This window comes from Macrosteles quadrilineatus, unplaced genomic scaffold (genome assembly GCF_028750875.1).
Source record: "Macrosteles quadrilineatus isolate MER2022 unplaced genomic scaffold, UCM_ALF_1.0 Scaffold_5__1_contigs__length_97177068, whole genome shotgun sequence".
In the NCBI taxonomy this organism is placed as follows: domain Eukaryota; kingdom Metazoa; phylum Arthropoda; class Insecta; order Hemiptera; family Cicadellidae; genus Macrosteles; species Macrosteles quadrilineatus.
In genome coordinates, this window is record NW_026542598.1 from 60,719,998 (window position 1) to 60,747,181 (window position 27,184).

Genomic DNA, 27,184 nt, shown 5'->3' on the forward strand with positions numbered 1-27,184 from the left:
GTTAATGTTGTTCAAAGGTTTATTGCAGACATTTTCCATCACGAAAGTGAAACTTCGTGAGAACACACTCTTGAAAGTTTCACTTTCGTGATGGAAAATGTCCGCAATAAACCTTTGAACAACATCTATGTTTAGGTAAAGTTATGTAGCCAAACTTTTTACATATAATTATATGCAAAGCTCTTTACCATAATGACTTGATTGACTGATTGGAAAACTGAAAAATTGTGTAAAAAGTAGAAAAATTGTCTACTCTTCAAATATTCTGTAGGCTGGATAATCTCAATGAAATAGAATAGCCTACACAATAAGTTCTTGGGGAGATACTCACGTCATTAGATTTGATAACTGATTTCAACACAAGTTTTAAGAAGTTTCTCTTATCCTTCACTTTTCTTGCAACATAAGCGAAACTTTCAGCAGCAAAGTTGTTTATACACTGGGGCCTTGAAGAGCTCAGAAGAGGAAGGAGTTGCTCAAAAACAATATTCAAATCTCTAACTAAGAACCTCCAAAGATATTTAAATAAATATGCAAGACAAGTAAAAGTCCATTCAAGTTGGTCGGTGTCTTTGGTATTCAAAAGATTCAATATTTTTGTGAGCAAATTTGAGTAAAATGGATAAAACTCTTGTCTCAAGTCCTGTGCTAGAGCCACAATCAATCTGAAACATAATAAAATCAACTTTAAACACATTTAATAGAGCTTGAGATTCTCCTAGTACCTATAAAAAATCAAATAAAATATCATGTGGCACTATTATGATTGCAATGAGGCACGTGCAATGGTAAAACTGACTAGAACACTTAATAAGTTAAGTGTGCCTACGTAAGAGGAGCAGGAGGTCATTTAGATTCTGTGATGTTGCTATTCTTTGGGTATGTTGACTATCTAGGCATGTGTACAGTATTAACTCTGCTTTAAAAACGGTGACTGATGTTCTGTTGAGTGATTCAATTCTGAAGAATAGTACCAGTCCATCTGTTCTTCTATTCTCTTTCGCACAAAATTTTTAAGGGAATCTCATGCTAACTAGTGGAAAAACTGTAACTGAAAATTACTTAAAAAAGTTAACAATAATACTCAATAGAGCTGTTAGCTTACAATACAATGAGCCCTGCTGTGCTTGATCGTTGGTCTTTTAATGAATGGTCCTGGCTAATGAAACAGCTGATCTTTAGTCAGTAACAAAGCTGCACAAGGCATCTCACTTCATTCTACACTCATCCTTCACACATGTTTGGGTTAAAATACGCACCTAGGTTGTATCCCCATCACGACTGTTAATAATAATAATCTATACTTATAAACAAGGCAGCAGAGTTAAATCTACCATTATCAACAATTATTTGTTTTAACACCAGCAACACAGAGTATGATCTATACTTATGCTATAAGGCTATTTGTAAAAGTAGTCTGAAATTATTTTGGAAATAAAATTGTAAACCATACAGGCAAGTATAAGTTATGGTTAGAAAACTCAATGTTATTTTAAAAATTCAAAATCTCTAATTTAACATAGTAAACCAAGGCCTAATGATCCTAGGTGTTAAACTGCTTAGGGAAGAACTTTAAGTATTATAAGTTGTACTGTGACAAGTACTCACTCAAGACATGGTTGTAAGGAAAATGAATCAGCCTGTTCTAGTGATTCAGATAAAACTGAAACAATCCTCTCTTTCTGAGCCAATAACTGAGGCAAAGTTTGCACGTCATATCCAATTTTCTTCTTCAAAGCTTCATAGCTTTTAGCAAGGTTGAGGTCATTGCATTTTTGCAATGTTTTTTGAAAATGTGTTACACTGTCTTCTTCGTCAGTTTCATTCAAATGACCCACACGGTGAAATACATCAACATCAATGCTGGCTATCCGTTCGGAGAATGGCTGGAACTGAAAAGGAAAAAGCAATAAAAAATAATGTTTTTAATAACCGTACTACTTAGGCCTAACTTGTTTGTAGTTTAAATGGGAAAATTTCCGTAACAGGCATATGAAATGATGTCTTGTAAGTTAAAGGTCCTAATGATGCCTACTTATCTTTTTAAGTTTTTATTATAAAGACTAGTTTGATTTAAAGTTAAATCATGCACAGAAAGACAAAACAGCAAAAACTGTTTTGATTTGTAAAGTTAAGGCGACTTATCAATTTTGGTGCTAGCAAAATTAAACAGCAAAACTTTCATACCGTACCCAATTGTGTTATTGATAATTATAATTGATAGGCCTATCTTAAGTTATAAATGTTTTTTTACTTATTTTTATATACCGTATGTAATAGTGTTATTCTGCATGGTGTTTGAGCATGTTATTATTTTATTATTATGGACTGACCATTGTACGTCAAGAGGATCCAAGAGGATTATGGTTTTGGGGGTGCCAAGTATGGCTTTTGGTACAGAGGATACGCGTCCGGTAATCGGACGTGGATTAGGCGTCCGGCAATGACGTCACCGGGTTGTGGGGGCTCCAAAACGGCATTTTCACAACGATACGATGTACATCCATCAGTGTTCGTGGTGTAGTGGATAGAGTGCTCGGCTGATATGCAAGTGGTCCCTGGTTCGAATCCCATTGGTAACTTTAACTTTTTGTCAAAGATTTTGCTTTAAATTTCTTAACTGTAGGCCTACACCTTTTGTTAGAATTTTTTGCATAATTTTATTTTATGAACAGAATTTAACCTTCATTCAATTTTTTCATTATCAGCAAGTTTTGTTGGTTAGGTTATGACAGTAACTGCCAGACGCCTAATGCACGGTTACCGGACGCGTATCCTTTGCGTTTGGTAAAATTAAGGTTGGTTATTGATAGAATCAATAACTTAGGCCTATACTTGTTAACTTACCTCTCCAATAAAGTTTAATTCAAACTCAAAATCAATAAAATTGAATAAGTTTTTTTAGATTAAATTTGGAAAAACGCTGATACACGACGCCGATTAGCAAAATATAAAAGTATTCTTTTTGGTAGACTTTCATAGGCGGTATCCCAAACAACCGAATGAAAATATCAAACTTAAATAAGTAGCCTATACTTAAGGTACAGTAGGCCTAACTTAAACCGATGAATCAATTGCGCCTGTACCCCCTAGGTATATCGAATTTTGCCAACTATATTCTTAATTGAATTGCTATCAAAATTATCTTAATATTTTTGAAAATAACATAAACTTGCCTTAAACGTGTTCGAATCCTTATGACGTAGTGGTTTGTTCTTCATTTTTATAGCCTATTGAACTGTCATTCAGTTTTTGGCAACCCTTTACATTTATAAAATAAATAATAATTTCTAAAGCTGTCCAACTTAATTTTGTTAAAATTAAGTAAAATGACAATATGTAACTTAAATCCCTTTTAATTTTAACCTGACATTTTCACACTGCCGAGCCGAGTTGAGTACACACACATCACACATGTCTTAACCTAACCTATACCTATAAACCTGCTGCAGCGCTGCAGCTCGCACTTGCAGACGCAGCTGCTGTATTGTATTGTATATTTACTTTTTAGCAAGCTATGTTTACTAAACATGGAGCTGCATAAGTGAGAGTGTCATGCAGCGTTGAGTATGGAACACTGTGGAACACCACGTAAAATGACATTTATGTAGTCAATGTAATACTACACACCTTATTACAACGCGAAACGTCGGACTTTTGATGCCGTGGACGATTTTTTTGTATATATATATGTGTGTGTGTGTTTTGACGAGTCCCGGACATCAAAGACAAAAATAAAGGTGAGTAAAGCCCACACTAATCTTCGTGAATAAATAACACTTCGCCTAAAAGCATGTCGTTCAGAAACAGAATTTTTTACCTTTGTAGAAAACAAAAAGTATTATGTTATAGATGATTCTTCTGATTTTGTTAAATAGCCAAACAAATAAATATAAAAAATCACTTGCAAACCAGACATAAAAATACCATAAGTCACAAGTGTCCACTTGATCCAAAGATGACAAATCATTGATGGAGTATGTTTTTTTATTCGCGGTATTTACTAGTGGTAGTGGTAGTGGTAGTGTCGTAGATTAAATCATAGATAAAACCATACTCCCTTAGTAGATTTCTCATCCTTATGGAACAGCTGAAGACAATTTTATTGTTAGTTCATGTACGGTTTATGTAGAGGTCGTGTTTTGTTTACAATTTGTTTCCCGTTATTACAGCCATTTAAAACCTCGTTTAACCAAATAATACGATCTAATCATAAACAATAACTTGTCCCCTAGTTATATAACCAAACAGTAAAGCACAAATCAAGAAATTAACCCTAAAATAATGGAAACAAAGTTTCATCGACACTAGCGCCTTTGTGTCACGTACATGAACTAGACACGAAAAACGTGCTTCAAAATTTACAATGGGATGAGAAGTCTACTTGTGTTTGGTTAGTCTATGATTAAATGTATTGGAGCAAAAAATAAATAGTTCATATTATATGATACACAAGGTATAAAGTTTGAAATATATATACTGGTACTTCAACATAATGTTATACTCTTGTACTTTTTGCATACTCTTTGTCAGACCTTCGAGATCACGTGATCTATTTGTGATCCAACAATGAAAGGATGAAGTTCATTGATATTTCGACCACATTCTCATTCCTCCTGTTTCTCTGCCTCTAGTTAGTTATCCAAGTCAGCTGTCTCACTTGTGCAGCTCTGTGATATCAGACAACCAAAGGTCTTATGAACTGTATTATATAATTTTCCGCTTCCTCTGTGATCAGGTTATGTTTTGAATTTAAAAAATTAATTTGTTGTAAATTAAATATATTTTCAGAGTGTAAGTTAATGTATTATATTAATATATTTGTACAGATTAGTTTTCAATTATGCCTGGGATGTCACTTTTTCTAGTAATATTACTATGCTGTCTACTTCTTCTTTACATAATAATAGGAAAAACAAGACCACCTATGTTTCCTCCAGGTACGTAATTCTTTTATAGTTTTATTTCGTTTTAATCAGTTAGGGCTACTTTGCACTAAATTTATTGGTAGTAGCCTATTTCAGTTCTCTAAAACTGAAAATAGGCTAAAATATATAACCATATATTATCATCCATGTGAATTATGTAATGGTACAGTATTTGGTATTTTGTTCAAATATACTGTTAAAACTATAGTTAATATTTGTATAGGATAACATTAAATTATCTCTTGTTTAATGTAATTCAAGCAGAGCATCAGACTTATCTAAATTACTGACATTATTTCTATCATTCTTGATTTGTTATTATTATTATTATGCAACTCACTATCCACATTCAAACCTGTTGGTTGTGTACTCACATTCCTTGTATTAAAATCACTTTAAAGTAGAAAAAGGTCCTACCACAGTCACTGAAGGAAAAACCGCTGAAAACACAGCTTCACAAGCGACTGATAGACAGACCTGCTTACTCCTTGAAGGAATTCCTCGAATCCCATCTACATCAATAAATAACTTGCACTGAATTTCACAGCATATTGTTTAACACTTGCATTAAAATAACAATTTTTCACAGTCTTCTCTTAAACACTGTTTCTTGCAATTTCACAATCCATCCATGTAGGCCTACTAAGCCATAAAATTCCATGTAATGTAAACTTACTAGTTTTAAGTTATATTATTGTATGACGCCATTGTAATTTCTTGACGAAACTACAAATAAAGAATACAGTAAAAACTCTTTAATCCGAACTAATTGGGACCGGGGGTAGTTCGGACTATTGAATAGTTCGGATTACAGAACATATTGTTGCAGTGGCGTTGCTTGGTTAAATTCCAGGGGGGGGGGAGAAGCCTCAAATTTCCCAACTGCTTAACATAGATTTCCCAACTATTTTTTTTTTTATAAATCAATTTCTGTACTATTTTTAAAAATCTACAAATTATTATACTACACTGCAGTCACACTCAATTCAGTATTTATAAACTTGCATTAACAAAACATAGCTAGTTTTTATTTACATATATACAAAATTACTCAATTTCTAAAACTTCTACCAATTCATAATGAAATTTTATTACTTCAAAAAACTTGAACAAGTAATGTTTCAAATCCAAAAAACTTTACAAACCATTGTGGTAGCAGACGTAGCAGTGTAAAATTTTAGGGATATAAAATAAGCCTAGTACAAATTAGTATTGAAAAAATATTTAGTACAAAATAATGAAATTAAAATACTTTTAGAAGTTAAGATCAACATTTTAACTTTCGTAAAACTTACAACTAGGGTACCTAGGCCTAAACAAGTTTGTAATGTGAAATATTAATATCAGTGTTGTGAATAATATTATTCTAGTCTAGAAAAGAATAAACCTAAAATAAGACTTGTATAAAATAAAAACGTCCTACTTGGTTGATAATAAACTTATACATACAATAAAAATGTTAACCTTCATCTTCATCAAACTAGAATTTAGACAAAAATCAAACTTAGAGTGAAAGTCAAACATCAAATTTTAGGTTATGTTTTGTCCACGTAGATCTGTTTCAGAGTGATTAGTTGATTCATTTGTGTAAATCCTTAATTAGGAATGATAAATAACTTGTGTAGATTTTTTTAAATATATTCAGAGAATAAATATTTCATTTAGGCTATTAAAAAATAAGAGTTTTAAAGGTAGGCCTAATCGATACACAAAACCTATCTTTAATGTTATTTTAATCTGCTTATTAGCAAGTACTCCGGTCAGTTAGCCTGCTCCAAATACCACAAAAAAGGTATAAAATATATTTCATGTGACTGACGTGAAAAATATTTTTGAATTTCTTGTTAACAGTAACAAACAACATAATTGAACTGAAGAGCTACAATCGCTTGCAATTTCAAAATTCAAACTCGCAGACGAATCATTCAGAATCATCAACACAGAACAGGATCAAGGTAGCCAACATACGTCCAATAAGGAATAAAATTTCTCGTAAACGAAATTCCAACAAGCTATACCACTAATTGATTATTGATTTCTTAAAATAAGGCGTGTTTAGCCATGGTTTACCCTTGTTTAATCAAAGTTAAATGAAATCAAAGAAGCGTCAAGTTTATTTGTCCAAATCAAAGACATTTTTATCTTTGATGGATTTCCTTTCGCAAATATTTAAATTTTGTTTAGTTTAAAAATATATTTTTCTTGTATCTGACTTCCCAACTGTCCCAACTCGTGGCAAGGAAATTCCCAACTTTTCTCTTTCCCAGATTCTAGGGGGGGGAGGCTCCCCCCCCTACCCCCCCCAAGGCGACGCCCCTGTATTGTTGTTTATACATAACAATAGCTAGGGAAAAGTAAAAAATGCTTTATAAAGTAAAATACAGTGTTCATTTAATACAGTAGTAAACATAGGGAATGGACGGTACTGTACATTACAATTAAAATAATTACGGTACGTATATAAATAAACACAGTATACAATAAAGAACTACTGTACTGTGTATAGAGTACAGCAATGAGGCGTTCGGATTAGTGGACGTTCGGATTACAGGGGTTCGGATTAAAGAGGTTCTACTATATTTTGATTTGATTGATTAAAAACAGCTGTTTAAAAATAAAATTAAAAATTACACAATTGATATTATAATAAGCTGTAATTAATTACTCATTAACATACACTATTTTCAGTAACACCAAAGTTAGATCCCTAACTCTAATACTTTTTTTAGAAAAATGTACCTTTTAGGTTTAAAAAATTAAAATGGGATAGATAGGCGGGGGCCCCTTTAAAGCTGTCACCGGTTTTCAAACAAAATTGTCATAGTTGATGTGAGCCAACTAAGGGTACAGTTTATAGCGGAATCCGAACCAAATTTTTGCCTTGGTATTAACGAATTGGTCAAATTATCAGGATAGTACTGCGGATAGTCATAGTACTCACTAATGCGGACATTAATCCACACCAGAGAGTATCGCATCCACATACCTATCACACAGCTAGTAGTTGCTGGATTACAGGACAACGCCATACCGTCTCAGTCAATTTATGCAGTATATCCAGGTGTTGAGTAGGCTACACTATAGTGCGTTTAATCAGCCGTAGCACCTGACGGATTAGGAGACCTCTTGGAAACCCTTGGGGTCTCCTAATCCCTCAGGTGCCACGGCTGTTTGAACGCACTATAGTTGAATAAATGTTTTTAAGGTACCATGGAAAAGTAAATAAAAACTTAGATTTAATTTTTAAACTAGCCTATTTTAAATATCCTATCACAATACAAATCATTAGATTTCACCCTAATTATTATAATTTAGTCTGATAAGCGATAACGCTCCATATCCTTGCAGGGCCATCATGGTTACCATTGGCAGGAAACTCATCTTTAATTAAGCAACTGAGTATTCTCCATGGTGGCTTTCACAACGCTTTGAATTATTTATCAAAAAAGTATAAAACCCCAATTCTTGGTCTCAAGCTAGGAAGTGATTTGTTTGTTGTGGTGTTCTCAAAAGATTTGGTAAAGCAAGTGTTTACAAGGGATGAATTTCAAGCCAGGCCAGACAGTTATTTCATCAGACTTCGCACCATGGGCAGTAGAAAAGGTATTGTGGTGTCTTTCTTTAACATTTTTATTAAAACTGTAAGTTGGATGGGGTAATTTGCTGACAGAATAAATCCCAGAGCCAGATGGAAATTGTTACTTTCTGAATATAGCACACTCCTAACGTTGGTATTCCTATAGGTATGACTATTGAATTTTCTAAAATGTTTATTAGTGACCATTACTTTAATTAAATATGTTAAAAAATGTATTACTTATTAAAAAAACAGTGGGACTCTTTCGGAAGAAAATTAAGAGTTCTTGCTTGGCATCTCTTGCTACTTGAAGAAGCAAAGTTTTATGCCATTGTTAAAAAAAATTGTTAATATACCAATTTTCTATATACGGTAACAATTTTTAATCAGCTATAGCAATTAACAGAGACTTTTCCTTCCGTTCTCCTGGCTCACATTGCCGTTCTTCCCCTTTTTGCGTATTTGAGAGCGCACGATCTTTGGTGCTGTATGTAACAATTGTGGCATAAACTACTTCATAGGAAAGTGTTCTCTGGATCCTCTTTTTCTGTGCAAGACAATAAAAAAAATATGCAGTGAAAATTAATTTTCCTACAGTTACCTAACAATGTATATGTTCTCTCACTGATTTGAGAAAGCAAAGTGGCCAATTCGCTCACCAGTGAGACAATGTTAACATTGTCTCACTCCAGATTTGCAACGTGAAGGCACGAAATAGTGAGCGCGTAACATGCAGGCAACGTCGTATGCGCGCGAAATACGTTGGCAGCACTGGCTGTAAATCAGCTGGTCAGCTGTTGTACTGTTGTATTTGTCACTTCACATTAAATGTTATATTAAGAGGCGGCGGGAGCCAGCTCGCCCGAGCTCAGCGCTGCCCGCTAGTTTAACATGGAGCGGCGACACATTTTACTTATCTCAGGAAATATATAGACATTTACTAAAAAAAAGGAACACTAGTAATGTTTGTCACTACATATCCTACTATATAAAGTATAATAAACCATTATAAAGTTGTTTTTTAATTTTATATTCATGAAATACGTAATTTGATTTCCCATAAGGATATCGGTAAATTAGTTCAACTGTAACTAACATATATTTTAATATTTGTAATTGAAATTGGTACCATCACAAACTACAATATTTCAGTTTTTGTTTGAGTGTACCACATCTAAAAAATAAAATCTCTGAGTAATTAATTTGATCGTTTTAAAAAACCTTTGTCATCAAGGGTCCCGCAGCACACGGACAAGCGACTGAGGTAGTTCAGCGGTCTTACGCTAGGGTGCACTAGCGTCGCACAGTCTTGAGAAACTAAACACCCCAAGCATGACAGAGACAGATATTCCAATCACTTTTGCTGAAGCGGATGCAAACTGAAATTGTACAAGTTCAGTTCAATTTGTCTCTACGTCTATAGGGCAAAACTGGTCGCCATTTCATAAGAAAGTATAAAAGTATAAAGTAATTGAACTATAATTAAAAATAATTATACTTTTTACCTCCATATCTTAGTCAATACTATGTCAATACTAGTCAATACTATAAATTTTTGTTGTTTTATCCTTCGTATTCCTGTGAAAACAAAAAAAATTTAGCTCGTTTAGGAAATTTTGTATGACAGTCGGAAGGTAAAAACTCCCTGTTTTACAGTATCAAAAACCATCTTATGACTTTGAAAATTCGCACAATGTAAACTAAACGTCAGAACTTTATCAAACTTCAATACAATATAGGCACATATATAATGAATTTATTTGTGTAGTTTCAGAATTTTTACTCTACCAAAAAAGTTTTTGTTGTAACTTTTGTAAATTAACTTTTTCTCAAAAACGGCAAACGCTAGAAAAAAAATTAAAAGCTTGTTTTGGAGGTGATTGGTTTTGTATTTGAAATATTACTACTGCTCAACCAAATTGTTTCGCATATTAAGTTAACATTTAATTTGGATAGTGCAGAGGCCGAATACGGCACTTCCAGACCGCCACCGGCTCTGACTGGGCGCATACCCCGTACAGTGTTGCCAAATTGAACACCTGGACACTGAGCAGAGATGGGCTGCGAACTGTTGGGTCAAAACTGAACAGATTTAACACCTATATTGGGGTGGTAATACTTTCGACCCTTTAGAATAATGCAAAGCATGATATTTCCTGTGAGTCAGTCAGTGACACACACTGCGTGAATCACCTTACGCTCGGTCAAGGTCCATCGTGGCAACACTGCACTGGATTCCTGAGCGGGCGATGCCGTCTGCACCCCTTGCAGGCGCGAGATCATCCAGTTTTTTGTTAATTTATATAGATAACATGCGTAACAATTTGGTTGAGCAGTATCAGTATTTCAAATACAAAAACAATCACCTTCGAAACAAGCTTTTAATTTTTTTTCTAGCGTTTGCCGTTTTTTAGAAAAAGTTGATTTACAAAAGTTACAACAAAAACTTTTTGGGTCGAGTAAAAATTCTGAAACTACACGAATTAATTACATGTTTCCATATTGTATTAAAGTTTGATAAAGTTCTGCCGTTTAGTTTACATTGTGCGAATTTTCAAAGTCATAAGATGGTTTTTGGTACTCTAAAAACAGGCAGTTTTTACCTTCCGACTTTCATAAAAATTTCCTAAACAAGCTAAGAAATTTGTGTTTTCACAGGGAATAAAACAACGAAAATTTACATATACTACGTGCTTTTCTAAGTTAGTTGGTTACTTTTCTGTAGAGCTTGAAACTCGAGTGTCTAACCTTTTCCCCCGACAGTAGGAATGAGGAGTTCCAGGAAAGGTGCAAGAGAATATCTGTATTTGTTTATAGATTTCCTCCTTACCCTATCTCGGCGATTGTCTTTGTGGTTGTTAGCAGGTAGCATTGTTTAGTCTAGAACTGCGTCCTCCCAGAAATAATAGAGCCTCGAAACAGTAGGACTATGCCGATTATAAAAATTATAATATAATAATATAATATAATATGAATATTATAAAAAAATATAGAAATCCTGGATACATTTTGGAGGCTCAAGGAAAAGCCAAGAAGAGAACAGCATTTTTTAGGCTGATGTGGCATTTTTTGTATACTTTAAAAATAAAAACCAGTTGTGTAAACAGACAACATTGTTATAGTTTCAGCAGTATGCCTTGCGAGATGGTTCTTCGAAGGATTTGAATATGTTGATATGTTTTTACTGTACAAGACGAATTTACTGACATTATTGCCTGTATGGGGTTCTACAGATAGGCTATTTTGTCATACTTGGACCGCGCTCGCTTTAGTACAATGCGAATAGAGGAAGCGTTCGATTCCTAGACACGCCTGTACAGTTTGGCAAAAATGTGAAAGTTACAAAATAGGCGACCCTTTACCCACTCACTCGCACGGACACAATGGGACTACCTGCTGGGCCTGCCCTATCATCCGTTAGTGACGAATGATAATGTGGTTTACTAAAAATAAAATGAATACGAGTATGCCTCACATTAGGACATATTTGTAACGAATTTGATTAAAATAACATTTAACTCATGGATACAAAAATACTTACCCACTTTAATACAATACAATTTACTAAACAACACGTGTTGAAATCGTTCAACGTACATACCGTTTTTATTACATGAACTGTTCTTTTATACAATCTTAGACAGACAAGTCGTTTAATATCAATTATATTTAAAAATTAGTTTAAAGATTAGTCAAACTTGTTGTAACTTACGTTAGTACATATCGGTTTAGTCGTATTTACATTTTAGGAAATTATTTTTAAAACTCTTTAAAGCAATTGAAAGACTAGCTACTTACCAAATGTTAAAACTGTTCATGTGTTGTTTAGAAAGACTATTTTGTTAAAACTGTTTTGAAACGTATGTTAGTCAAATCTTAGATTTTAAAAATGGTTGATATAATTATTAGGATCTTTGATAAAATTTTAATCGCTCAAACAAACATTCTTAGGAAAAAGCTTCAAACAGATTTTTAAATACATAACGATAACTGTAATAAAACTTATATCTAAACATTGTTAAAAATGGTTTTAAAATAATTCAATCTTGTATTATCAAAGTTATATCAATGACTTGTACTACAATTGTTTCAATGTGGCATAGCAAGCTATAGGTCAGGTCAGACCCGACCAAACCCGACAAACATTCAGCTGTTATGATTTATAATGATGTCGAGGAAGGGCTACGTTACTATCTTGCTCGGTTCCTTGCGGTTATTCAGTGTTTTGTTTACACTGTCTGTTGTTCTCGAAGCCTAGGTTTAGTTCTGTCAATAGAGCTAGAGCACGTAACTCCCCTAGTGGCCACCGATAGTGGCGCTACCGCATCTCACGTATTGCAGGCGCTGCCAAAAGGCGAAATTTTCGCTGGCTCCAGCCGGCTCTTAAAAGTTAACTTCTGTGTAAAAATAGGTTATGTTTCTTCATGTTTCTTCACAAATGTTTTTGTTTTATGGTAACTGTAGGAAAAGTATAATGTGCAACTCGAGTTCAAAGTACAATTGCCTCACTCGAGAAACCATTCCTCACTCGCCTACGGCTCGTGAGTAAGGATTTCTCTCGAGTGAGTCAATTGCCCACTTTTCTCACTAGTTGCACAAATAACTATAGAATCAGTTGAACTGACCGAATATGATATTGTAACGGGATACTTTTCCAGGAATAACAATGACCGATGGAAGTTTGTGGATGGAGCAGAGAAGTTTCGCAGTGAAACATTTGCGTAGTCTTGGTTTTGGAAAATCACATATGGAATCTCTTATTGTAGAGGAACTTAAGGTAACAAATTAGTAAGGAACAAGTTTTTCTGCAATACTTACACCTAAATCAATACGCTCAAATATACTATTACACTACTCATGAACTTTATAATTTATGAATAGTACCTGACTACTAAGTCAATGATATTACATAAATCAAAGTAGGCCTACATAAAGTACATAAGTGGAGCTCCCAAACTACAACAAATTGCTAACAAGAAAATACTTTGGAAATGCTCAGACACAAAAGTAATGCCATAATTGAGTGACCGAAGTGATACTAGAATGTACTTGTATCGCACTTGATACTAACTTATTCATCTTGAGATGCACATCTGGGCCTTTAAAAGAAGATTGTAACCTAAAGCTATCTATAGCTTGTTACAGGACTTACTGATTTTTTGCTAACTTCTAAACTTTAGCTACTTTATAAAATTGTTGACCTCCATCTATACCTATTAATTATCATCGACACTGTTCTTCAGCTGACTACCAAACATTACCAGTTACCAACTGATTTTTAGCTATGCTTGCACTTGCATGACGCTAATCATGTTTTAAGTGAACATGATTAAAGTCACCCTCGATCACGGCAAAATCATCAACCTTTCCTGCCATCAAGGGGACATCGTTATCATCCCCCGCAATGGCGGAAAATTGTGAACATCTGCCATCACGAGTACACCGTTATCATTAACTGCAAACACGGAAAAATCTATAACTTCTCACTATGACAGGCACATTGTTATTGTTACTCACAAGTATGACGAATCATTAATTAATTTTAGAAAACAATTTGTTGTGTTAAAAAAGTTGTTGTAGGCTGCAGTCTAGTGGTAAGTTCGGCACTGTTCTTACCTCTATCTCGCGATTTCAACAAAATCCTGAACATTACCACAATCGACAAGACGTAATCATCACCTCCCCCGATTGCGACAGAATCTTGAACATCGTCGCGAACACCAAAAAACTTGTTGTTTTGTTACCCAGGACCGAGGCGAAATCGTAGCGTGACAACCAATATAAACAAACACTGGCATTTTTTACCAATCCTCAATTTTGGGTGTTAAAAAAAATCCAGTAAACCGACACCCAGCCTTAAAAATAGGGCTAATTTAAACCCTTATACAGTTCATTCCAATTTTTTTATACTGTACTAGCAGAGTACCCGTCCTTCGTACGGGGTTGGAATATATGTATAAAATGCTTATTGCAGTTAAAATACTCAAGCTTTGTGTTTGCAATAAGGGAGGACACCGGAGGACACAGTTTGATAAAATTTGCTTTTTTAAATTTACAGTATTCTAAAGTACACGCATCTACCATAGCCATAATGTTCTACCACTTCACCTAAACAATAGAGAAAAATAAATTATCAACAATTAGCAAAATATCACAAATTATTCATGAAATGAAAAACATAAACATAACTGTAAACAATCCTACTTTGACAGTTCTCATTGCGAATCACAGTTTTTTGTTGCTGCTTTAGTTCAAACTAGCTGTGTACCCGTTCTACGCACGAGGATCTTTTAGTATTCACTATTCAGTTGAAACTTTCATATATAAAAACAGCAGTTGGTTTGCACATTTTCAGATATGCTGTCCACACTATTATACATAACATCATTTTATGTTGTTTTTGTTGTTGTCCGGATCGGTATGACAATCAATAAAAGGTTAAATTACCTGTGTCCGCCGGTCGATCCTAATGTATCCGATTACAGGAGAATAGGAGATGCATTCCTAATATAAGGTCTTGAGCCCCCCCCCCCCCCCCATTAGGTGCGTTTTGGAGTTTTTCAGTTTTTGAAACACATACACGAACTGTACACTTATACACATGACAAATCTTACTAATATTATAAATGTGAAAGTTTGTGTGTTTGTTTGTGTGTTTGAAGTTCAATCACGCATAAACCACTGGACGTATTGGGCTGAAATTTGGCATGATGATAGCTTACATTCCCGATTAACATATAGGCATATTCTTATCTCAAAAATCCTTTCGGGCTCCGCCCCAGTGGCTCTGTAATTCCCCATGTTAACCTTATGAGCATTCATATTTAAAGGGAATTAAAGAATTTAGTCAGCTGTTTCAACTAAAAAAGTTGGTTCTATGATATGGAAAAGCATTAAAAAGTTATAAGATTTACCAACAGGGTGCAGCACTATATTTTTTTGCATTTATGAAAACAGCTAATTTGAACTAAGCAGCAACAAAAAACTGTGATTCGCAATGAGAACCGTCAAAGTAGGATCGTTTACAGTTATGTTTATGTTTTTCATGTCATGAATAATTTGTGATATTTTGCGAATTGTTGATAATTTATTTTTCTCTATTGTTTAGGTGAAGTGGTAGAACATTAATGGCTATGGTAGATGTGTAATTTTTACTATAGAATACTGTAAATTTAAAAAAACAAATTTTATCAAACTGTGTCCTCCCTTATTGCAAACGCAAAGCTTGAGTATAACTGCAATAAGCATTTTATACTTATATTCCAACCCCGTACGAAGGACGGGTACTCTGCTAGTTAAACATAAATACACGGTATGCCAACTTTTATTCTTACTATGGACATGTATAGACGTGCGTCGGTCGTGTGCCGAGTCTCGACTGAAAACGTTTATTTAAAAAATGTAAGTTTCCCAGCCATATACAACACTCATTCAAGGTCTTTTCCCCGGTTATCAAAACTCAAGAACAATTTTATACACAAAGAATCTCTATTTTCATTTACGGATACACTACAAGTTATTGCACTTGCGATTAATTAAATCCTTTATGTAAGGAAAAACGTTTTTAATCTTACTTGGTGTGGATTTGTCTTCAAAACGTGATCGGAATTGGTTGCGGTATTTGTAAACAACATTCAATGTAAACATATCAGTGACAGCTAGAAGAAATAATCTTGATTCGAACAGCTGTTTGTTATTTCATAGATGAATATGTGATGAACATTGGGAAAACTTTAAAAAAATCGCACAGAATTGGGTTTTTAAACGTCTGTCATTTTATTTACAAAGTAGTGACGCCATATTTTATTGGCTAAAGACAATCTCGCCAATCGAGTGAATACATTAAAATGATTTGGAACTTGATAGGTACTCTCATTTTTCAGGAGTAGGCCGCGTAAAATGGCTCTTGGGCCGTAACAGACAGGAAGACAGACAGAAATTTAGATGAGACTTGTTTCGGTTTCTTTAATGTATAAAACATAAAAATAACCTAAAAGTTTATGATTCTGAGCAATGTACAGACAAAACTTTAATTTTATTTATATAGATGATATAAAAAAGCAATAAAAAATATAAGTGTGTCTCTTACACAAAAAATTCCTGGATCTGCCTCTGCTTGTGATGGTTTAGAAAATTCCACAAATTCAGATAGAAGTTATAGCAATTTAATAAAAAATATAGACGTCAATCAAGGAGTAGATCAGGGGTTGGATGGCACAGACGGCGGCGCTCTACTCTACACACGCCTGTAAATACAGGGAACGACTTTGACCTTGAGCAGTCATGTCCTCCGCTCCCATCCCTGCACTACCTGGATCATATAAATATTTTCTTACTTAAGAAAAGAACCCTTTTCATTGTATTGGCTAGACCACTTTAGTATGCAGAAACTTTTTGTATAGTAAAGTTAAAATAAATTACATTAATACTTTTAAATACGTTCTTACTTTATATATAGCAACCTCAATTTTCTCGCTCACAAAACTTTCCGCCCGCAGCAAACACGTCCCTCATAGCTGCGGCCCTGGATGCTTACCATACTAAATTTTGCGTTTTATTGCAGGACTTGCTGAACTTATTGACCAACGCAGGGTCGTGTGCACCTCTCAGCAGTTTGTTGGCTCCCTGTGTGTTGAACGTGTTGTGGGCAATGACAGCTGGTAGTCGCTTCTCTACAGACGACCCTCAGTTGACAAGGCTACTAGAGCTGATGGCTCTACGAAGCAAAGCATTTGATATGGCCGGTGGAATTCTCAGTCAACTTCCGTTCTTGGCCTACATCGCTCCCGAGTGGTCAGGATATAACCTCATCTGCTCGTTGAATAACGAGTTAAAGTTGCTCTTAGAGGTATAATTACGTAATTCTTATAGATCTACCACTTTTATCAAGCAAATCTTTAATACCTAGTGTTTTATCTATTATTTGTTTTAAGATAGAAACAACCACAATGGAGCTTTAAAAATACTTCTTAAATACATTAAAACAATATTTGAATGATATTTGATGGCAATGATATTTTCTTTTTTTCTAGAAAACCATTATGGAGCACAAGGATAACATGGGAGATAATAATGTGCGAGATTTTATTGATGCTTATCTGAAGGAGATAAGCTCATCAAATGATCATTCATCCAGCTTCTCAGGTATTAAAGTAGGCCTAGAACTATAACTTGTAAATACCTGCATTTATACCATCCAGTTTGTAGCTGAGTATTTTTATTTTATTTTTTATTTTTATTTTGTGTGTCTTTACGCCAGTGGCATTTTTTACTTTTTGAAAGGGAACAGTCCAAACTCTGGTCATGACTATCTAACGTTGACCTTTTTGTTAGATAGCATCATTAATTCATTGCCCAATGGCAAATGGCATCTGGGTCTGGAAACGATCTTGCTTGTATTCGAACCAGCATCCTTCAGATTTGAAGGCGAGCACTATAACCACTTGACTACTACCCAGACAATCAATGATCAATCAAGTATGAGAGCATAATGTCTAGATATGTCAACTCATACAGCTACAAACTGGATCACATAAATACAGGTACACCAATTTATAGTATTTAAATGCGATAAGGAGGCTAAAATTCAATATAATAAAGTATCGTAGTAAGTACAGGGTGACCACAAAAGATTAGTACAATTCCATACATTAGCTACCGTACACTGTTACTTTGTAACACACAATGTTATACATTTGTTTGTTGTATCGGTTACATGCTAACGTTTAGTTTTAACGATATTTTTTTGCTGAATTTGTTTATTCGAATAGGTATTTGACCTAAAATAGAAAACGTTGACAAGCATTTAATGAATGAGGTCGGTATACTGGATTTCTAGTTTTTTTCGACATCACACTGTGTGATTCCTCCTTATTGGGCAAATAAAGGATTGTCTAATTATCAAAATCATCTCAGTTGATGCACTAAGAGGGATAAGTATGAATGCCTTCCTCTAGGATTCCAAATAACGCCATTACCATTAAAATTCACGTTTAAAAATCGTTTTTTTTATTTTGTTTTAATCTTGGAGAAATGCTTTTATAATTGTCTTCCTTAACTGATCAACTGGGGGAGCGAGCTGGCGTAGTGGTTAGAGCGCGGGACTTCTGTTCCTGTGATCCCGGGTTCGATCCCTGCCAAGTCACCAATGGATTTTATCTAATAAGTGATAAAGCCGCAACCCCTAGGTCTAGCCTGAAGTAATGTGAAAAACAATCCCAGCGTGCTAGGAAAAAAAAAACTCACCAACTGAGAATTTGTCTGGAAGTCTATGTCCCTTATTTACCATACAATAAGGGTAAACCCTGTCATAAGGGGTACTGTCAGGATATTAAGGAAGTTAGTTTGTTTGCCAACCTCAGCTATACCTGCTAGTAAAAAATTCAAATTTAAGGTCACAATATCTCTTCCGACGAGCAAATTTGCCAAAAATTTTGTGTGTAAAACAAAATTGTGGTGTGTGGCCGAAACGACTCACACAGGTAGAGCATCGTACGGTAAAAATTACTAAATGACGTAGATATGAAATTGTACTAATCTTTTGTGGACACACTGTATTTTGAATAGGTATTGTTGGTGGATTGGGCTTGTTTTCCAAAAGTTAATAATTTACAAACTTACTTTTGTAATGATTTTTTACTATAGGCTATTTTTTGGGAAATAGATCAATAACCAACTATTCTTTTTTGCTTACAGTACTCTATAAATTTGCATTCTCAACCTTCAATTTTATTCCTCAAAGTCAAATGTAAAAGTAATATTTATCTTCAACGATAATTAACGTTGTTTTTCACAAAAGTTTAAAATTACAAATAGTTTTTACATGCTATTTCCCTAAAAAATGTACATTAAAAATGTTGTTCTACAAATGTTTACCTCATATTGTGTTAAAAAATAGCTTTTATTGTCAATACCAGCTTCCTATTACCCAGCTCTTTTGTAAAATTTTCTTAAATTTTTTTGTTTTACAAAGTATTTCATCGCTGGTTAAATACAAAACTGCAGCAGGCTTATAGGTAAGCTCCACACTGCTATGGGATGCATTGAGTTTTATTGGAAGAAGGGAGTGTGCCAAGTTGGATTTACAGTCTCAAGTCGTTTGGGAGGAAGGTGAAATCAATCTCGAAACATTCTAAACATTCTTCTCATTTCTTCTTCTTCACTTGGTTTGCATTTTGTGGGTGCTGTGAAGCAGGGAAGGAACTATAATCCCTATTTTCTTTCCAACTGTTTCCCTGACAGTACAGGGCCCTGTTACCATGAGCTGAGCTGCTACCTATCGAGACTAATGCAGAACTATATCTCCCAAACATAAATTTTAAAACAGTAAAAGTGTCATGCTATGGCTCTGCTATTGGTTTAGTGTGTCAAATAATTTCCTATGACTCTATATACATATTCCATTCAAAACTGATTCTTTCTCAGGTGCATGGCGAAACCACAGAAAATGTATTAAGTGGAACCACCATGCCAAAGAGTTGAGATCTTACACTGACATTCCTTGAGCGTTCGGGAGTAACCTAGTATTTGGCCTTCACACATATTTGTAGATATACACTGTACACTAATGATGTCAATGTGTTTTTTTATTTTTCAGAGGATCAATTGATCATGGTTTGTCTTGATTTCTTCATTGCTGGTTCCCAAACAACAAGTAACACTTTAGCCTTTGCTTTCCTTCACATGATCCAAAATCAAGATGTACAAGAGCGAGTTTATTCTGAGATTAAAAGTTCATTGGGAGAAAGAACAATTCCATCACTCGAAGACAGAGCAAGGTATCATCATGATTGACTTTGGTTGCTACTAAAATATTATTTAATTTCATGCAATTAATCCATTATTTCATTTCATTTCATTACTATGGTTAACCTTTTAGTGTAGATTTTGAAGGTTGTCTGTTTTGATGAGGATTTTCTGTTTGGTAACACTTAAGTTTAAGTGTGCTGATTTCTACAAAATGTTTCTTTTTTATTTCATTTTAATAAGTTTCCAGAGGAAGGCCCTAAGATCATAGTGGTGGGGGAGCCAAAGCTGTTTGCAACCCAGAACACTATTTACCCTAAACTCGGGCCTGGTTACTGAATCATAGGGGCCATTATGAAAAACTGAGCAAAGTAAAGAAAAACAACCACAAATAGAGAAACTAACTTACAACTTTTGTTTGCAACTCACTGCAAAAACTGATTGCTTGCTCTCTAAATTTGTCGGTGTGTATTTTCTGAATTTATAGTATATGTTGATAAAATATTAACCCATACCTGTTTGTATATACTGTTGTAGATTACCGTATGTAGAAGCAGTGCTGGCAGAATCACAGAGGTTTCTTCATGTGGTGCCTGTGGCTGGTCCTCGTAGAGTTCTAAAGGACACAGTGCTTGGAAAATACCATATACCAAAGGTAATTTTAAACCTCGATATACACTATCCCTAAAATGCAGGGGTTGCAAAATATTTGTAATCTTATTAATTTTGAACAGAAAATGAAATAGATTTATAAATACTCATTATTTCTCAACTTTTTTATTGCTTCATAATTTTAGTTTTCCAACAGTGATGCTTGCATGTCTTGTACTTAGTGGTACTGTTATTCAAACCATAATGGGGGACCATAAGTAGTTTTAATTTAATTTTTTATGGAGAAACATTTAAGCAAGTTTACTGATTTTGCAAGATTTTTTATAGCTACTGTCCCAAGAATCATTTTCAGAATCCTGGGATGTCAGCAGCAAAGTTACTAATCACACTGGGCAGTAATCCTGTTGGTACGGCATTCCTAGTTATTAAAACTGTGTAAAGGGCTTACAAAGTTAACGTTAATGTTTGTATTTGTTATGATTGTAATTTTGTAAGTGGTTGATATATCATTGTTACAGGATACCACAGTGTTGCTCAGTTTACAGTCTATTCACCATGATGAAAATACCTGGGAAGAGCCAAAAGAGTTCAAACCTGATCGCTTCTTGAAGGAAGAGAACAGAAAATTAATGGACGAACTGTATCAATTTGGAATAGGTGAGTCTTTTCAACTTTTTTATTAGGTTTACTCAAAATTAACTAAGCAGGTGCACATTTCAATGTAAAGGAGAAATAATGGATATCATCATGGATATTTAAATGTTACACTTTATAACCAATAAACAACTAATTTTACTTTTATGTACGTACACTAGATTATTGGTGATAAAATAGTAAAATAGATTCATTCAGTTTCAGAGGCCTATTCTTACTTTTAACTTATTTTTTCATATACTTTACAATTGCATAGAAAAAGTGAGAGGAAACAACTTTAATGTTTCTACAGTAGCAGGAGGATGACATATTCTGTTACCTTTCACCTTCAAAGCCACTTATATGAATGCATCTGTGAGTTCAAATAATTTATTTCACATCAGAAGAACGTACAACAGTAAAATGTTTCCTTTTGCTTCTATTCTAAAGAGTTCAAATAAAACCTGCACATATAGAACCGATAACCTTCCTTTTAGTACCTACAACCCGTGTGTAATTTGGTCCAGTAGTATGGTCAGGCTAGCTGTCATAAGTTTTGCAAAAGTTTTTTTTATATATTATATAATATTTTATTTGTTTTAATGTATTCTCTTGAAGTAAATTGGAGTGAACACAGTATAAATTTAAGATATTTTTTCAAGCAATTTGATTGTTTATAACAATGATTTTTTCAGGTAAAAGAAGATGTCTTGGTGAAGCCTTAGCAAAAAATTTCATATTTCTATTTTTTACTGGAATAATGCGTAATTTTCACTTAGGAGTGGAAAATGGAATGGATCCTTTAAAATTTGACTATATACCTGGAATAACCCTGTCACCCAAACCTTACAGTGTTCATTTAACACCTAGAGAGAAATAAGATCTATATCGTTTGGTAAAGGTAATGTCAAGTTAAACGAAAAATATTTTTTGTTTGCAGTTTAAAATATTTTGTTGATGGAGGAGTGGACTTGAAAGATTCAATCCGGTTTCTTCAATGCCCAAAAGTAGTTTAGTAAAAATGCCTTGAGCAGCTTTGTTACTGACTAAGATCATATACGATTTTTTAGCACAGATGGAGAATTTATTTGGGTTCAGTTTCAATTAAATATCAACATATCAAAAACAAGAATTAAGTGAAGGCTATTTAGGCTATTATAAAGTTTATATCAAAATTAAGACTATCAATAAATTGGCTGGTTGATGGTTAAAACCAACTAATAGAATAACCTGTATTTTTGTTGCGAACCCCTTTCTGAAAAATTGTAGAGCAGTTAAGTAGGCGGAATTTATAAAAACTTACAAAACAATTGTTTTAAGGAAGAATAACCTAAAGCCGGGTTTTCCTAGGCGCGGAAGTGGAGAGCGGCCTAGGCGCGGAAGTGGAGAGCGGAGAGAGGAACGTAGAGAGCGGACTCCATTCGTCTTAGGTAATTTAATGTTACTGTTTTCCTAGAAGCGGAGCGGACCACCATGTTAATTTTTTTTCCACTCTCCGCTTCCGCGCCTAGGAAAACCCAGCTTTAGGGTAAAGGAAAGAATCTGTAAAGACTTAAATATTCAGAGGAAGGATAAATTAGGCTCAATCGATCTAACAGTATTTTTAGGAACAATATTTATACAGTATCGTTCAACACTTTTGTATTACTATAAAACATTTTATACAAACAGTTTTTAAACATCATTAAGTTCCACCGATGTTAACCTTTAACCTCATATACAAAACTTGTTAAAACATGTAGTATAGAATAAAGTTTTAAATACCCAATGGTGTTCATTCATTCAACCCCTTGAAACCTTTTTTTTTCAGAAAAAGTATTTTGTCTTTCCCAGCACTGTTTTTTTTTTTTTTTAATATATTTTACCTTATAAGGTTTAACTTTTATTTTTAACAAAAGATTAGGTCGAGGCTTCAGATTTGGAAATATCAAGAAACATATTTTACTATGAAACAATTATGAAAAATATTCAAAGCAATTCTTAAAACAACCTAAAATCACCATCACCAACAATGAACTTCTAACAAAGTATTTTCTTCAGCACTTTAATCTTCTCCTATACGAGGCACTAGTTGACATTTGAACTGCGGAGGAGATAGGGTAGCTCCATCAACAGCTGGTGCAGTCGGCAATTTCTCTCCAAGCGGTATGGTCAGTTTGAAACAATGTAACAGAGACGCCAAGAACAAGAAAAGACTCGGTTTGGACAAAGTTTCACCCAAACATCGTCTGCGACCTGAAAAACAATAGTAGATTTGAGATAGTTTCCATGAGTCCATATGCACATATGAATAGCATATACTGTTCATAGTTATGTTGCTTTTAGTTCCCTACTCAATTAGTTTGCAAGTACTGAATACACACAGTCAAATTTAAAAGACTTTGAAATTGGGATACAGCTGATCCTAGAGAATAGGAATATAACTGCTTCAGCTTTACGGAGTGCTCCAGATCACAGTACATTATCACAAAGCTAAAAACTGTAATGCGCATCCAATTGTCTATCCAGAAAATATCAAAAAAGCGGATCCCCACAAAAGAGAAAAAATAATCCTTCTTCACAAAAAGAATCATTACATGTTAAAGAAGCATCTTTCAGCTAAGAGAAAATTTCCCTGTATTGGAGATAAAAAGAATAACCATAATTCTTTTTTTAGATTGTAATTTAAAACACACAATGCCAGATATTTGTAGAACATTTTTTTAATAGGTATACCCAGCAACATATTCCCAACAGTTTGTTTTAAGTAAAAATTTATAATTTTTATCTTACAATTTATTTTAAGAGTTTTAGTGACAAGCTGTGTACGTACACTCATTATGTGGTGTCAATAATTGATATATCTTTCTTTATTAAGTGATCTCAGGAATAATTTCATTAGATTTCTCATGTTTTGCTTTTAACTATTTTGCCCTAAATTGTATAAAATGTTTTTTAAGTTTTTTCTTTAATAGACAAAAAATTTCTACTTCAGTATAGGTATCATTTGAATATTAGCTGTTCTAGAAATTTAAGAAATAACCTTCACAGAAGTGCAGGTTTACAAACATTAATGTTTTTTTTTACACTACCTAAAAATAAGACGTTTGTGTTAAATATACTATTTATAGGAGATCTATCGTACTTACCTAGACCAAAAGGAATAAAGTAGTCATGTTGAATTATCTTGCCGCTTTTATCAATGAATCTTTCTGGTTTAAATACCTCTGGATCTTTCCAGTAAGTTGGGTCCATGTGAACACTAAACAAGTTCACAAGTATAGTTGTGTCCTATTGTAATGAGAAAAACAATTACTTTTTGTAATAAATTGATATTTTAAAATTACATTTTGTAATTTCCTCTAAGCATCTAAAACCAAAAGTGCCAACCAAGATTAACTTTAATATTTATTAGAGGAAGTTATGACAGAACTTAACAAGTTTTTTTGCCAATAATTGTTCAAGGTTGGTCTTAAGCAAAGGGCAGTTTCACGTCTGCAAAATCAAAGGTATTTTTTTATTTTTCAAAATTGTTAGCCTCCGGATTTAAAAGATATACTATGGTTAATGTCTGATGATGGCTACATTGTGGGCGGAAACTAGGCGCCTCAGCAACCAATTGGATTACCGACAGCAATAATACAGGTATTTTAAACCACTTTAAGGATTTTTTGTTATACTAAACAGTCGTTTTGGCCTAGCTTTGGATTGGACTGATCTAGCACACTAATCAATCCAGAGCATTTACTCTAGACACTTAAGAGTCCATAGAGGCTAGCGGCCATCTTAGATAATTTCAAACAGCTGCTGAAGAGTTAATTATCATCCAAAAATAGTTTTTCAAACACCAAAGTGATTATAGTTTAAATACTATACGAGATTAAAAATTATATTTGTTGTTTTGAATTGATTTCCAAGGGAGTTCATGGAAGCCAACGACCATCTTAGATTTGCCCGCCATAAGAGCAGTTAACTTTGTTATTTTTAAACAGCCACTGAAAAGTTATTTACCGTCTCAAAATATTTTTTCAAATTAAAATTTTCTTTGTATTTTTAAAATTGTTTTATGAGTTAGAACGCCTAGGCTCTGAGGACTCTTAATTTACATCTAGCTGTGGTAAAACTTACTTTAGCAATAAATTGTAGGTACTTTTTGTAGCCTGGTTTCAAAAACTAATTTTGTAATTGAAAATTCCACACTACTTTAATGGTTTATGCTAGCAAAAATCATAACTAACAAAAATGTTGTTGTCGGAAATAACGTAACAAAAGTTATAAAAATGTTTCTTACCTCAGGAATGCAGTACCCATTTAGCAAAGTTCTTCTTTTTGCTCTGTGCGGAGGTGTTATTGGGGCAACATTTCCTAATCTCTGAGTCTCCATAACTATTGCTTCAATGTAAGTGAGGCTAAAAAGGTAAAATGTATGTTATCGTCATAAGTACACTTTTTTGTGGTTATCAAATTTTGTCTGTGTCTACTGTGGGAAAATAAAACTCTTCAGAACTTTCTACAACTTAGTTATATTTTACACTAAAAAAAAAACAGGACAACAAAACGAACCTTCTCTAAACATTAATTCAACTCAACACCCATTAGTCACCATGACAACCGAAATATCCAAAATCGTAAACATAAAGGACACTAGTCAGCTGATGCTAGTTCACAGCTACACGCCCCCGTGGTGTCAACACCACCACACGCCCTCGAGGTGCCGACACAACTTACACTTTCATTTTTACTTTCAACTACTTTTCGCACATCTGCTATGTGATGAGGCCTGCCATTTACTTCAACACTTCTGGGTGAAAACTGTCCAGTAACCACTCCTTCCTTCCATCTCGAAGTACAGGATGGGTTTGGCGGCTTGACATACACACGTTCACCTACTGTAAAATGTGACCCTTCATACACTTCACCTTTTACAGGTTCACCTTTACATCGCCATTGGTACAAAAAAATCTGGGAACTCGGCGATGAATCGCCACCTAATCCTTCTTTAGGTGTCAAATTGTACCAATAGACCATTTCTTGGATACTCCCTTTAGTTCTTGCGGCCATACGCTTGATTGTTCTGTGGTTTCGCTCAACTATCCCGTTTCCACTTGGCCGGTTGACACACCTAAACACGACTTTAATACCCCATTTATCACAGAGCTGAGTAATCTCTTCGCATCGAAATGTTGCACTATTGTCCATCAAAATCTCATGTGGTGGCCCTCGATCAGTAAACAATTCCAACAACACTTTAGAAATCTGATCTTTCGTCTCTTTTGGGATCCGGCGCCAAATATGCAAAACCTACTTGGACCACAGTCCACAATGGTCATGAACTTGCTTTGACCATAGTGTGTTACGTCAATGGCAAGCCTATACCAATTGTTCTGGCAATCCAAATACCCAGGCTCCCATTTGATGCTGGATGGATCAATTGACAGACACTCTTTACAACTTTTCACAACTTCTTCAACAACTTTTGTGGTAAAGTTAATGTCTGGGTGACACCGTCTGGCGGTGAATAAAGTACGGTTAACACCAAAATGATGCAAGTCATGAACCTGTTTCACCAATGTCTTTTGGTCCACACTCTCATTCTCACACACAAGTGCAATGCTAGTCTCTTCGTTTCTTGCTAACCATTTTTTTGGCACTCTTGTAAGAAGATCTGCTTTGTTGAGCTGTGACTTATGAGTTCTATTTGTACATTGAG

At 34.3% G+C, this 27,184-nt stretch overlaps 3 protein-coding genes across 3 annotated transcripts in view; 1 reads left to right on the plus strand and 2 right to left on the minus strand.

Annotated features, from left to right (window-relative positions):
* The window catches only part of LOC128995640 (small subunit processome component 20 homolog), a 37,153-nt gene extending 33,737 nt beyond the window's left edge, over positions 1-3,416 (minus strand). The window contains exons 1-3 of the mRNA XM_054420656.1: positions 3,372-3,416; positions 1,609-1,892; positions 332-665 (exon numbers count right to left, since the gene is read on the minus strand). Coding sequence (XP_054276631.1) covers positions 332-665; positions 1,609-1,892; positions 3,372-3,416 — 663 coding nt within the window. The remainder of the gene's footprint in view (positions 1-331; positions 666-1,608; positions 1,893-3,371) is intronic.
* A 1,258-nt stretch (positions 3,417-4,674) lies between these two features.
* Positions 4,675-23,253, plus strand: LOC128994438 (probable cytochrome P450 305a1). The gene is made up of 9 exons (XM_054419008.1): positions 4,675-4,940; positions 8,277-8,531; positions 13,164-13,282; positions 17,069-17,353; positions 17,538-17,649; positions 20,102-20,282; positions 20,788-20,905; positions 21,381-21,519; positions 22,191-23,253. The coding sequence occupies exons 1-9, from the start codon at positions 4,844-4,846 to the stop codon at positions 22,373-22,375; spliced, it is 1,491 nt and encodes a 496-aa protein (XP_054274983.1). The 5' UTR covers positions 4,675-4,843; the 3' UTR covers positions 22,376-23,253.
* Positions 23,254-23,385: 132 nt separating this feature from the next.
* The window catches only part of LOC128994102 (methyl farnesoate epoxidase-like), a 95,809-nt gene continuing 92,010 nt past the window's right edge, over positions 23,386-27,184 (minus strand). The window contains exons 7-9 of the mRNA XM_054418363.1: positions 25,766-25,883; positions 24,624-24,765; positions 23,386-23,730 (exon numbers count right to left, since the gene is read on the minus strand). Of these exons, the coding sequence (XP_054274338.1) occupies positions 23,540-23,730; positions 24,624-24,765; positions 25,766-25,883 (451 nt within the window). The 3' untranslated portion in view covers positions 23,386-23,539. The remainder of the gene's footprint in view (positions 23,731-24,623; positions 24,766-25,765; positions 25,884-27,184) is intronic.